Source organism: Beta vulgaris, chromosome 4, assembly GCF_026745355.1.
Source record: "Beta vulgaris subsp. vulgaris cultivar EL10 chromosome 4, EL10.2, whole genome shotgun sequence".
In the NCBI taxonomy this organism is placed as follows: domain Eukaryota; kingdom Viridiplantae; phylum Streptophyta; class Magnoliopsida; order Caryophyllales; family Amaranthaceae; genus Beta; species Beta vulgaris.
This window is the reverse complement of record NC_079205.1, coordinates 51977445-51991738: the sequence shown is the minus strand read 5'-3', so window position 1 is coordinate 51991738 and position 14294 is coordinate 51977445. Positions and strand designations below refer to the sequence as shown.

The following is a 14294-nucleotide window of genomic DNA, read 5'->3' as shown; positions in this document are numbered from 1 at the left end:
TCTTGATTGAGATGTGTTTTGGCTGGAGCAAGGTCTTGTATCTTGTCTGGTGTTAGAAAGTCTTGTGTCTTGTTTGGTGTTGGGTTGATTTTGAAGATAGTAGAGTCCCCCAGTGGCATTCCCTATGTCTCTAATTTCCTGTGTTGTGCAGTCCTGCAGAACACAATGATTTTTGTGAAAAATTACAAGACACTTATCATTTTCACACAACTTCTGCACAGACAAAAGGTTTTGTTTGAACTCAGGTACAAACAAAACTTCTTTGAGCTCAATACCGTTTTCAAGTAGGACATTTCCTACATGTGTTACATAAGCAACACCACCATTAGGTAGATTCACCTTAGGTTTCTGTATTAGTTTTCTCACATTATGAAGTTTCTCAAGCTTAGCAATCATATGGTCTTATGCTCCAGAGTCAATTATCCATGTATCACTCAAATTTTTAACAAAATGACAATACACCATACCTGCAAAGTGATTCTCAATTTCATCATCAGTGTCATCATTTCTCTATTTGGTTGCCAGGTTACTAGAGCTAGGTCCCAATTTCATCATCTCCTGAAGCTGTTGAGCAATTGCAGTTGCAAGCTCAGTGCTTCCATCACTCAGTTGAACATTATACCCACTTTTCTTCTTGTAATTCTGGCCTCCAGTGTGAGCCTGACCTTTCCCTTTGCCATATCCACCTCTATTCTCCTGTGTGCTGTCCATATTCTTGGTTCCTTGCTTATATTTATTGTTGTTAGCAGGAAAACCAATTTTGAACCAGCACTTCTCAGCTGTATGATTATTCTTCTTGCAAACAGTGCAATATGGCTTGTTGTCATTTTTGCTGTAAAGAGCTATGCCTCCACTTTCTTCTTTCTCTTTTCCTATCACTTCATTTTGTGACTCCTCTTGTTGAACCATGGACACAGCTCCCTCTACAGTAGGTAAGGTGTGCATCAACAAGATATGACTTCTCAGGGACCCATATGAAAGGTCAAGACCATTTAGAAACTGAAAAAGTTTCGATTCTTCCTTTTGTTGATTTATAGCTTCAACATAAGTTGTAACTTCAGTGTTCACACTTGTGATAGAAGGATAGTCATTCATTGACTCTATCTCCTCCCAGAGAACCCTTAGTTCTGTATAATACTCAGACACAGGTCTTTCATTTTGTTTCACCTCATAGGTTTGTTTGTTTAGTCTATACTTCCTACTGCCATTACTCACAGTAAATCTGTGCTTAAGACTTAACCAGATTTCTTTTGATGACTTCATATACATCACTGACCTTCTTATAGATTCTGTCATGTTATTAAGAAGCCAGGCTGTGACCATGCTGTTGCAAGCTTCCCAAGCTTCTCTCAAGACAGAATCAGTCTAGACTTTGTCAAAGCCCCAGTGACAAAGCCCAACTTTCTCTTGTTGCAAGAGAGATTTCCATGGATCTTTTCCATGGTCTGTAGTCTGTAGCCCCTGTTAACAGACAATCTACTTTCAAGGTATTTGGACCATCTGAAGGGTGCAAATACAAAGGACTATTTGTCTCAATGGTAGTTTTTGATGTATCTTTTTCAGTCATGATGCAAAAAGACTAAATAAGGAAGTTTTTTTTCACAATCAATCTTCTACTGTTACCCAGAAAAGACTAAAGCAACTGAATAACAGAAGATAGAATTTTTCTGCACTATTAAAGCAACAAACTTTAACAGATTCCACTTACCTCTTACAGCTCTGATACCATGTAAACAAGTTTAAGGTAAGAGTTTGATGAAATCTGCTGTATTGAATGCAAATAAATGCAGAAGATTGAAGTAAGGGTAGGTAGCTCAAATGGCGGCTCCTCCTTATATTTTGTGATATGTTTGTTAAAGTATTACAAGCTGACCTATGCAGCCTTTTATACTAGGAAAAGAAATATTACAATATCAATCCCTAGAATGATTCTCACGTGATCCAAGGTGCCTAGGTGTCAACTAGTAAGTGAACATGTGAGCTGCACATGATGAATTAGATATTAGATGTTTTATCATTTACATAAACAAACCCTAAAGAGATGGATTTTCACCTTTGAACTTGTTGTGCGTATTACCCCTGCCAGTTTAACCAGTATCTTCACTGTTGTAGACCTAGAAATGTTGAGCCTCTAAGGACCCCAACCATCCTACTCCGCTAAACGTACATAATGGGCTGGTCTGCTTATAGATTGTGCATTTCCTTATATATTGACATCCAGGAGTACTATAAGGAAGTATAACTGTATTGATCGATAAGAAACAATCTTTTGTTGCTTTCTTGATTAACCATCATAGCTCCGAAAATAGCTATAAATATTTTAACTCTTGTTCACAGAATTCATCACTTTCTGATGGAGCATACAGACAAGCTATAAATGTAAAAGTCTGTCATTCATCTACAAAACTTATTTAGAATATCAATATCAATGAGGATATGTGTAGCAACAAATAGTTTCTGATCCTGCAAACCCTATCCAGTTCACATTCTGAAAATGAGTTGCCTCCTTGAAAAGCCCCTTCAATCAGACCAAGTTTCTCGTATCTCTGATGGAGCATGTTGGGCACTGAGTAGTGCCCCATTTGAAAGCCCTGATCACTCGATAATAACCAGGTCAAACCCAACTACTTTATTGATGGTTGGGATCTACGTACCCAGACCATCCCATTATGTACGCTCATCGGAGTAGGATGGTTAGGGTCCTTAGAGGCTCAACATTTCTAGGTCTACAACAGTGAAGATACTGGTTAAACTGGCAGGGGTAATACGCACAACAAGTTAAGATGGGCTATTTTTGATTCTTAATTTTGTTGTTTAACTAAACCACCTTTATCAATCAATTCATGAGACCACATCATGTTAGACCACATCATCCCTAACTTACTGAGCAGCAAACAAGGGCCACAAACTAGTTTATATTTATATAAAGAACTATGAACAACTATAAACCAAACAAAAAACAAGGGTCCCCCTAGAAATAGGAAAACAGATTAAAAACTAAAAAAATAAAGGTTCAGTTTGACAAAATGTTTTTGTTGGAGATTTAGAGTATTGTGTTAGTTTACTTCATGATGTATTGCTTGAATAACTTGGTTATGGTGTTGTTATTCAAAGAATATATGTTATATTATGCTGTGATGAAGAGCAATGTATTCAAGTAACTATATGCTTGCTTTGTACCTGCGAGGCTGGTCGCACTTCGCTACATAAGTCACACCTCGCGACGAGGTTGTTACGCACAAGCAGTGAGTAAAGGTCGAGGCTGGTCGCACCCCATGACCAGGGTCGCACCTCGCGACGTCGTTAAGCAAAGCAGAACTTTGCTTTCGAGGCTGGTCGCACCTCGCGACGTGAGTCGCACCTCGCGATGCAGGTAGTTTCTTTGCGGTCTTGTGCGGTTTTGTAACGTTTGTGCGGTTGGTAAATTGCATTGTTTCGGTTGTATTCTGAAATAATGGAGCAGTAGTATATATATGACACTACTCATATGATGAAGGGGTGAGATAAAAAATAAAAGAAAATTCTCTCTATTGCATAAAAGAAAAGAAGTTCATTATCTTTTACAAATTATTTTCTTTCTTTCACTTATTTTGACAAATCTCATAACGAGCGTGATATTTTGTTGTTCTTCTTTGTATCTCGGAAGTGAATTCCTTGTAACCCGTGCTCAGTGTAGGGTAGGAATATTGCTTTTGGGAAAGTGTCCCAACACGCCTAGAAGATTCATTGTTCATATAGTAGTCATTTTCATTACCCTTATACATTTTCTAACAATCCAAAAGCAATATCTTGAATATGGCTACGGTACGTGAGATGACTTCTAATTTTTAGAAACTTGACAAGTTTGAAGGTGTGGGTTTCCGTAGATGGCAAAAGAAGATGCATTTTCTTCTCACTTCTCTTTCGGTGGCATATGTTTTGAGTACTCCAAAACCCGAGTTTGTGGAAGATGAAACTTTGGAGGCCTCAAGGAGAAGGAACAAGTGGGAGAACGATGATTATATATGCCGTGGTCACATTTTAAACGGTATGTCTGACACTTTATTTGATGTTTATCAATTCTATGAATCCGCTAAAATGCTTTGGGATGACCTTGAGTCAAAATACATGGCCGAAGATGCATCTAGTAAGAAGTTCTTAGTCAGTAACTTTAATAACTTTAAGATGAATGAATCAAGGCCTGTGATGGAGCAATTCCATGAAATTCAATGGATTTTAGGAAGTTTTAAACAACACAATATTAGTATGGATGAAACTTTTATTGTATCTTCAATAATTGACAAATTACCACAAAGTTGGAAGGATGTTAGAAATACTCTTAAACATAGGAAAGATGATATAAATGTGGAACAATTGGGTGCTCATCTTCGGATTGAAGAGGGCATTCGGATTCAAGATGGACAAAAGGAGGTAAATCCTAATTCTTCTACCATTAACATGGTGGAGGATGGAAAGTTCAAAGACTCAAATCCTAAGAAGAGGGCTAATAATTTCACCAAAGGCAACAACTTTAAGAAGCCTAAGAATGGTGGAGGTGTTCAACAACGTGGTTGTTGGGAGTGTGGCAAGCCCGGACACTTCATAAAGGATTGCTTCCTATGGAAGAGGAAAATGAACAAAAAGAATGAGCAAGGTGGAGGGAAAGGCGAGTCTAGCCAATCCCAAGCCAAACAAGGTACTTGTACACAACTTTCATGTAATTCGAGTTTGAATTATATGTGTATGATTTCTGAAATCTTTTGTGTACAGGATGATTGTTCATGGTACATCGATTCAGGAGCTTCAAGGCATGTGTGCAAGGAGCGGTCTTCATTCAAAACCTTCAAGGAGGTGGATAATGGAGAAGTTCTATACATGGGAAATGACTCTACAGCTCAAGTTCTTGGAGTAGGACGATGTTGTATTTGCTCTGGAACTTAGGCGTAATCTAGTGTCTGGAGCTATCTTGAATCGAATAGGTTTCAAAATGGTCTTTGAGTCGGACAAATTTATATTATCTAAGGGTGGTTTGTTTGTTGGACTTGGTTATTTATGTAATGGTATGTTTAAACTCAGCATTTCAAATGCTTTAGTTAACAATGTGTGTGTTATTAATGAAATTCTTCTCTTTGGCATTTAAGACTTGGTCATGTTAATTATAGAAAATTATATTCTATGGCTAAGGATGATTTAATTCCTTTTTGATCCAAGTATTGAGAAGTGTAGAACATGCATGCTTACCAAAATAACTAGGTGTTCTTTCCCTAATAATGTGGAAAGAGATACTAAATTGCTTGATTTAGTACATAGTGATCTTTGTGATTTTCATAGTACACCTTCTTTAGGAAACAAAAATATATAGTAAATTTATTGATGATCATTCACGATTTTGTTATGTATATTTATTGTCTACTAAAGATGAAGCCCTAGAAAAATTTGAGATCTATAAAAATGAAGTAGAATTGCAACTAAGTGACAAGGTTAAACGGTTTAGAACCGATAGAGGTGGTGAATTTCATAATCCTAGTTATTTCCAAGCTTTAGGAATTAATACATGAAACAACCGCGGCTTATACACCACAACAAAATGGTGTAGCGGAAAGAAAAATAGAACTTTACAAGAAATGGTAAATTCTATGTTATCCTACTCGGGTTTGAGTGATGGTTTTTGGGGTGAAGCGGTTTTACCGCTTGTTACATCTTGAATCGTGTTCCTATGAAAAAGAACAAAGTTACCCCTTATGAATTATGGTACAAAAGAAAACCAAATCTAAGTTACATTAGAGTTTGGGGATGTAGGGCAATAGTTAAAGTGCCGGAACCTAAACGTAAAAAGTTAGGTGAAAGAGGAGTTGAATGCATCTTTATAGGATATGCTGCTCATAGCAAATCCTATAGGTTCTATGTTATAGAACAAAACGACTTTTGGTCGGTTCACACTATTGTGGAGTCAAGAGATGCAATTTTTGATGAAAATAGATATTCATCGGTTCCTAGACACAAAATGAATAACTCCAAGTACCGAAATTCAAGAAATTGATCAAAACTAATGATCAAGAGTTAGATGAACAAATTCTAGATGAAAATGTTGCATCTACATCAACTCAACCAAGGAGAAGTAAACGGGTTAGGAAAGAGAAATCTTTTGGCCCGGATTTTCATGTATATTTGGTTGAAGGATCAAGAGATAGTGTTTTGACTAAATTTCCATATGTCTATAATGTGGAAGGGGATCCTTTAACATATGATGAGGCCATGCAATCTCAAGATGCTTCATTTTGGAAGGAAGCTATTGATGATGAAATGGACTCAATCATGGGGAATAACACATGGGTTTTAGCGGACCTACCTCCTAAATGTAAACCAATAGGGTGCAAATGGATTTTCAAGAAGAAAATGAAAATCGATGGAACTATTGACAAGTTCAAAGCCCGGTTAGTGGCACAAGGCTTTTCTCAAAAGCCGGGATCGATTATTTCGATACATATGCACCTGTAGCTCGAATCTCCACTATAAGATTATTGATTGCCCTTGCAGCAATTCATAATCTTGTGATCCATCAAATGGATGTCAAGACTGCGTTCTTGTATGGAGAATTAGATGAGGAGGTTTACATGAGACAACCGGTTGGATTTTTGTCAAAGGTCAAGAACAAAAGGTTTGCAAACTAATTAGATCTTTGTATGGGCTAAAACAAGCACCTAAGCAATGGCATCAAAAATTTGATGAGGTAGTGTTGTCTAACGGATTCAAATTGAACAATTCAGACAAGTGTGTATATAGCAAATTTGATGACAATGGTCATGGTGTTATGATTTGCTTATATGTAGATGACATGCTAATTTTTGGAACTGATTTATCCCAAGTTGAGTGGACTAAATCTTTTCTATCGTCTAAGTTCTCAATGAAAGATTTGGGGGAGGCGGATGTCATTCTAGGAATTAGAATTAAAAGAAGCAAAGGTAAATTGAGTTTGTCTCAATCTCACTACATCGAAAAGGTTCTTAAGAAATTCGATGTTAGTGGTTGCTCTTTTGTGTCAACTCCAATGGATCCTAGTGAGAAATTACTACCTAATGTAGGTAGTGCTGTATCTCAACTTGAGTATTCAAGGGTGATTGGATGTTTGATGTATGCAATGACGAGTACTAGGCCGGATATCGCATTTGCGGTAGGCAAACTCAGTAGGTATACTAGTAATCCTAGTGTACAACATTGGCAAGCTATTCGTCGAGTATTAAGGTATTTAGGGAAAACCAAGGACTATGGTTTATCCTACAGTGGATATCCTTCGGTTTTAGAAGGGTATTCGGATGCAAGTTGGATCTCTAACAAAGAAGATCACTCTTCTACAAGTGGATGGGTATTTCTACTTGGGGGAGGTGCTATATCTTGGGCTTCCACTACAAGAAAATGCCAAATCAACGACGGCTTCGCAGCGACTGCTGTAAAAACAGACGTTGTTCTGACAATTAGCGACGGTTTTAAGTCGTCGGCACCACCGACGGCTTTTAAATGCAACAGCGACGGCGTAAAACGCATGCTCATTTCAACGACAGTCTAAAGCGGTCGGTGCCCTAACTAATTTAAATTTTAGATTTATTAGGGTTTAGGCGTCGGCTGTTAACTGACGCTGATTAGTAGAAGCGGTCGTTGATTATTTACCACTTGCATCAAACTCGCAACTGCTTTCTCTAAACTTCCTCCCACTGAACTGTTTACTCGTTTTTGAGAAGGTTTTTGCGAACCGGCGAAACACGCACCACCACCACTGAACTGCATTGAAGGAATTCCGGCGACCGGAGACCGGCGACAGGTGACCTAAACCACCCTACCGGTGGTAATTTCTACCCCTCTTTGTTTATTAATTTTTTTAAAAAAATTTTGTTACCCTAAAAATTGGGTTTTTGGATATAGGTGGCCAACACAAACCACCTTACGTCGGCGCCGCGAAATTCATTACTCCCTCCGCCGCGTCTTCCTCCAGTCCAGTCCAGTCCATACATTCTCTCTTTGGTAATTGTTGTTTAATTTGTTGATGTTGTTTTGTTCTTTATCGAGAATGGTGGACTCGGAGTAATATGGTTCAACAGAAATTTGTGTTAGAATCTTTTAAGAGATTTAACATTACCAAGAAAGAGATTATAGCTTCATCAATCCAGAATTCATTGTCGTCAACAGACCTTATGTTATGTTAATGGGAAAAAAACCTGCACAAGATTAAACTGCATCTGTTCAACAAAGAATTGAAAAACTTGTACAAGCAAAAGACTATAACTGTTTAGCTTGCTGATGGTTAAATTTTTTGCATATTGTTACTTGTTGTTAGTCTCAGTTTTTCCCTCTCCTACTCTTTTTGCTTTAAAGGCTCCTTAAAAGCAACAAATATGCAAAGTTATCTTTTATTCTCATAGTTTCCATCCATTATATCAGAAGATTGATTATAATTTTTTTCAGTTCTTCTGATAGAAGCTTTCAGGAAGCGTCTTAATATAGCTGATAAATTTCTATAAGCATTAGCCTTTCTTGATAGTTTAGTGCTAGTTCTAATATCTTCATTCTTATGTTTGAAGGTGTTTTTGGGATGAATGTCTGAAACACATATTGCCTTTGCAGCTATCTCATTGCTTCCATGGGTTTGCAAGTAATATGGAGCTTTGACCTTGCGTTGATGGATGCGTACGCCCTTGCAAAGAAGAGAGTACTCCATAATCCAATATTTTTGTAATCGGTGATTGGGTAAGGCCTTCGTTCGTTTACAACTTTATACTTTTTGAATTTGCATACTAACCTCAAGGCTGACTGCTCCTGTTGGGATTAAGTCTTTGTTATTGTTATTGTTGGCATGATGAAAAACAAAATGTGTCAGGCAACAGATTACTGAGAAACATAGCCAAAGATTCAAATTTGCTTCCCTGCCTGCACCTTCTTTACTCACATATTGGCTTTGTGATCTTAGAGCTAGAAATTTGGGTAAATGTGTAGTGTTCATGTTTGGTCTCATGTTGGTTTTGTTTGATCTTTTACAAACATTATAAAATTATCTGTCTACCAAGTATGGCCTATGCAGAATGTATGATAAATACATAATATGATAAATTGATCAAATGAGGTTGGGTTCGAGTTGATTTCGTGTCATATCTTGTGGGGAATCTGCCAAGAGGTAGCAATAGGAATTATGAAGTATTTGAATGTCTAGTAATTTACAACCTTCTTTTGAGAAGGATATAAGTCACCATGTGTCCATGTGACCTATTGAATTGGTAGAAATTGACATGTCGACATTTCTGTTTGAATTGTTGTCCATCTTAAGTTGCAATAAGGCTTATTAGCCTTACCCCTGGATTAGCAGTACACTTTTTCTGTTTGGACTTTGATCCAAAAGATGACTGACTGGCCTATTGCTTGACAGTTGATAAGAAATATTGTCAACTTAGACATTTAACATAGTTCATCGTGCTTATAGTTAAATTGTCTTCTATTAGGGACTCATGTACTTTCTTTGCGTAAAACAATTGTTAAAGTTGCTTGTTTGAAGCATCACAGTTAAGTTCAGCAACCACATAAAGTCATTGTGTCTGCACAAGTGTGATCCCCAGTGGCTGGTTGGGTGACTGATAATGATGCCTGAAGTCCCTATATTACTTTAATTGACAAATGTTTCTGATATCAGTGATTGGACAATTCTTAGGTGCATCTTATAAATGTAGCGTTTACTTCCTGGTGATGCCAATCATGGGGGACTTGCTGCTGGCCATGAAATTTTAAACTCTGAATACTCTAAATTGCAATGTTGTCCTAAGATTCTAAGTTTAGAAAAGGTTCAGGAATATCATTCTGTGTTATGGCTAAGCCTTTCTCTAATATACTTATTGGTTACATGTGAAACATGGAATTTTTTTGAAGATGGTGCTTGGAAAGTGATGGTCCTTGGAGTCAATAGGATATTAGTATTTTGAGCTAACGAGAAAAAATTGTACTCAAATACTCTGTACTCTTAATTATGTTTTTATTTTCTTCTTGGACAACTCATTTCTATGCTTCCGACTAATGTTAATATGTGGTGGTGCATTAATCCTCCTTTATTTGGTTTTCCTCATTTGATGTTGTAATCAAATAGCCGACCAGGGTAAACTTGTGTACATCTGAAAAATGTAAATGAAGGCAAAGGAATAATGTGGTAGAGAATTGTTTCAGCCTTTGGCGTTGGGTATACTATATTCTGCTCAGTGTCTGCATTTAAATTTATGAATTTTCGCTACTGCCTGCGTTACCATTTACTTGGCCCTATATGAAATTCTTTAGATATGACTAAAATTGTTCTGAACTCTTGCAGTTGAGCACGATATGGGCTGAAACAACTGATAATGCTCGGTCGGCAGCTCGAAGTTTTGTTCTTGGTGGCCTATCTGAGAAACATCATGGTTTAAACAACTTTTGCACTACTGAGAAAAATGATGTATGCATTCCTAACAGGTGCTTTTTGTTTTTGCACTTTCAGCTCAGTTTCTGGCAGTGTATGCTGAACCCAAAAACAAATGAGTCCCTTAATCGAGGAATTGAAGCAATTATGCAATGTTGGAGCAACGACTTGATTTCCCGACATCGGGATCTATTTTGCGTACATATAATTAATCTAGATAGTTTGTCTAATTATAGACATTTAGTGTCTATATTTATCGGCATCCACCTTATTACATTTTAGATTTGTCGATATATATTTTTGTTAAACTCGACTTCAACTTTATTCCTCGATATGGGGATGTATTTTATGTATATAAATTTAATTTATTTCATGTTTAAATTGCATATTTTTTTAGTTTAAAATATAGAATGCAAAAGAGACGATGCAGGAACAAGTTTAATGTAGTATATATCGGTATTGTCGTGCAGGTGCAGCAGGTACATGTTTAATTATATTTTAGAAGATTATCATATTATTAATGTAATAAAAAATAACGACGGCTTAATATCAAAACAACGACGGATAAATAGTCGTTGTACAAGAAAGTAGTGCTGCCACGAAATTTTTAGACAACGATGGCTTTAGAAAATGGCGACGGTTTACAGTCGTCGCTAAGACAACGCCCGCTTTCAAACGTCATTGCTTCAACGACGGTTTAAAACCGTCGGTGATCTTTCGACTGCTATAAACAGTCGGTGTTGCCTAATTAACGACGGCTGGGGAAGCAGTCGGTGATGAGTAAGTAAAACGGTCGTTGATATGGCACCGACGGCTTGACGGTCGTTAATTCCTAAATTAGCGACTAAATTAACAACGTCGGTCAATCAACGACGGCTGGCCGTCGGTGCTGTTATTAGCGACGGTTTTTTAGAAAACAGCGACGGCTTCGAGCAGTCGTTGACTGTGTATTTTCTTGTAGTGTTCCAAGAAACAAACTTGCATAGCGGATTCCTCCATGACTTCGGAGTTTATCGCATTGTCTTCCGCAAGCAAAGAGGCGGAGTGGTTAAAGAATCTCATGATTGAGATTCCTTTGTTGCCAAAACCGATATCGCCAATAGCGATTCATTGTGATAACGATGCTGCTTTGGCAAGGACATATAGTCAACTCTATAATGGTAAGTCAAGACACATTGGTGTGAGGCATAGCTACATCCAAGGACTTATCAAGGATAGTGTAATAACTGTTGACTATGTACGTACAACGTATAATCTAGCGGATTGTTTTACAAAGGCCTTGGCTAGAGATAATGTAAAGAGGATGGCAATCGGTTTAGGATTGGAGCCCCTCGAGAATCACGAATGAGGGAATCTTAACTTAACGCCCAATATGACGTTGGGTCTTAAGTTCAATAAGATTAATTTCTTCATTTAGATGATTGTAGAACTTTTATTCATCCTAAGTTTATAGTTCTCTAACTGTGTTGTATAAGGAGGTTGTATAACTTAATAGGTCTCTTGTTTATGCTTTTCACAGTAGCATGTATTTTAGAGATCTACCTATGTAAGTGTGAAGTTTAGCCGCTTCAAGGAGCTATTGGGGCATAGCTTTGATACACTTATGAATAGATATGGACACAAGGCTTTATGTGTCGGTTTATAATGAGTGTAAGTAATTTTATCTTGTGTGTATAATATCTTCGGGTTTTTCCATTATGTATTGAAATTGGTTCAATCGTTATCGACACCAATTGGATACGGATACTTGGAATGTGTACTATACTATATGGAAGTTCAAGTTTTATACACTTTCATTTATGCATGAGATTGATTTGTTATGATGATGTTTATGCGTGACTATTTTGTATACTGTAAATGGGGGAGGATTGTTGGAGATTTAGAGTATTGTGTTAGTTTACTTCATGATGTATTGCTTGAATAACTTGGTTATGGTGTTGTTATTCAAAGAATATATGTTATACTATGCTGTGATGAAGACCAATGTATTCAAGTAACTATATGCTTGCTTTGTACCTGCGAGGCTGGTCGCACTTCGCTACATAAGTCACACCTCGCGACGAGGTTGTTACGCACAAGCAGTGAGTAAAGGTCGAGGCTGGTCGCACCCCATGACCAGGGTCGCACCTCGCGACGTCGTTAAGCAAAGCAGAACTTTGCTTTCGAGGCTGGTCGCACCTCGCGACGTAAATCGCACCTCGCGATGCAGGTAGTTTCTTTGCGGTCTTGTACGGTTTTGTAACGTTTGTGCGGTTGGTAAATTGCATTGTTTCGGTTGTATTCTGAAATAATGGAGCAGTAGTATATATATGACACTACTCATATGATGAAGGGGTGAGATAAAAAAAAAAAGAAAATTCTCTCTATTGCATAAAAGAAAAGAAGTTCATCATCTTTTACAAATTATTTTCTTTCTTTCACTTATTTTGACAAATCTCATAACGAGCGTGATATTTTGTTGTTCTTCTTTGTATCTCGGAAGTGAATTCCTTGTAACCCGTGCTCAGTGTAGAAGATTCATTGTTCATATAATAGTCATTTTCATTACCCTTATACATTTTCTAACAGTTTTTACTCGGCAAACAACCTTGACAAACTATCAATACCTTCCTGAGTATCTAAGGTATCAGTGGCAGAACCTTGACAAAACTATCAATACCTTCTATCAAATTATTTTTGACAAATTATTCTTGACAATAGAAAAACTTGAATTCAGAGCAGAATCTTGACAGCAAAGGAAACAACCTCAAATGTTTCTATGAAACAAAATAGCAAAGGAAACTCAAATGTTTTTCTATCGATAGTTTTGTTTCCTTTGCTGCTTCTGAATAATATGGTTAGTAAGATGCTGCTTGTTACTCAAAGGTTCTGCTCTGAATTTAGTCATTTAAGTGGATCAAAGACTGCAATAACACTTCAAATAATTATTGTTGCTGTAACAACTAACCTGTCGATTTAGGTCTCTAGCCTTATCAGCGTAGATCCGCGATTCAGATGTTAAGCGACTGGACACTTGGCTGACCTCGTTCTATGATAAAGCGTTATAGATGTTTGCTTAAAGTTCTTGTCTAGAGAATTGCTTTCACACATATCAAAAGTTTCTGTAGGCCAGACAGGCCAAATGTTCTTAGTAACTTTGGCTTGGACTTTGAGGCTGGGAGTGCTTCATAACCTTCACAGTCCCTGTGTCAGCAGGAGTAATATGAATATTGTTACTGTCTTTTATTTCGTCAATCTCAAAGTGCTACATATTGCTATTTTTTCGCAGGGAATCGTCGCAGCTCCTTTGTTATTTGCTGTAGAACAATTTCCTCAATTAAGTGAAGTTGTCCAGCGAGGCTTCGACAATCCTGCAGATATAGATATTTATGATGCATGATCTAATTTGACTTTGATTAGAATTGAACTAGGATACATCAGTTCACAAAGAAAGGCACAAATAGACACTAATTTTAATTCATGTATAACATGTACACATCTATGATTTATATAGTGCAGTATTCTTCCTATCTGGCTACTTATAAGAAACATCTGTTTTATTTTTTAGGAGTACATAGTAATCAATATTTTTCAGTCAAAGTTTGTTAAAAGAAGACAAATGTGCCCTAGTTTTTAAAACTGCAAGAATAACTAAAAAAAATTACCACTCACTGTAGCCTAGGGCTCAGTTACAAAGTATGACAATAATAGAACAGAACCATCAGCTCTGACATAACAAGTTCCTAATTATGTTTGCCTATATGTGCCTCTGGAGAAGATCTCAGGTATGGTTTATATTCCAATTATCAGAATTTATACAGAGATAGTTCATCTAATGTCATAAATTTTGAGCAAAATACAACATTTATCTGCACCTAAAGTAATTCTTGTATTTGGACTTCATACATATTAA

The 14294-nt window shown here is 37.1% G+C and overlaps 1 protein-coding gene and 1 long non-coding RNA gene across 4 annotated transcripts; one reads left to right on the top strand and one right to left on the bottom strand.

Moving 5' to 3' along the window:
* Nucleotides 1-510: 510 nt before the first annotated feature.
* Nucleotides 511-1296, bottom strand: LOC125496750 (uncharacterized). The gene has a single exon (XM_048642298.2). It carries the CDS (start codon nucleotides 1294-1296, stop codon nucleotides 511-513), a length of 786 nt encoding a protein of 261 aa, XP_048498255.2.
* A 6311-nt stretch (nucleotides 1297-7607) lies between these two features.
* LOC125497034 (uncharacterized) lies at nucleotides 7608-10775 on the top strand. 3 transcript variants are annotated; one of them, XR_007273555.2, is made up of 4 exons: nucleotides 7608-7819; nucleotides 7897-7995; nucleotides 8553-8718; nucleotides 10316-10775. It is a non-coding gene; the product is annotated as an uncharacterized LOC125497034 (long non-coding RNA). The 3 variants fall into 3 exon arrangements; XR_007273553.2 differs by having other exon boundaries at nucleotides 7614-7795; XR_007273554.2 differs by having other exon boundaries at nucleotides 7618-7795; nucleotides 8596-8718.
* The last annotated feature ends 3519 nt before the right edge of the window (nucleotides 10776-14294 follow it).

What these genes read in the sequence shown, in the direction of transcription:
- LOC125496750 (XM_048642298.2), bottom strand. Translation starts at nt 1,296, where the DNA reads ATGACAGAATCTATAAGAAGGTCAGTGATGTATATGAAGTCATCAAAA.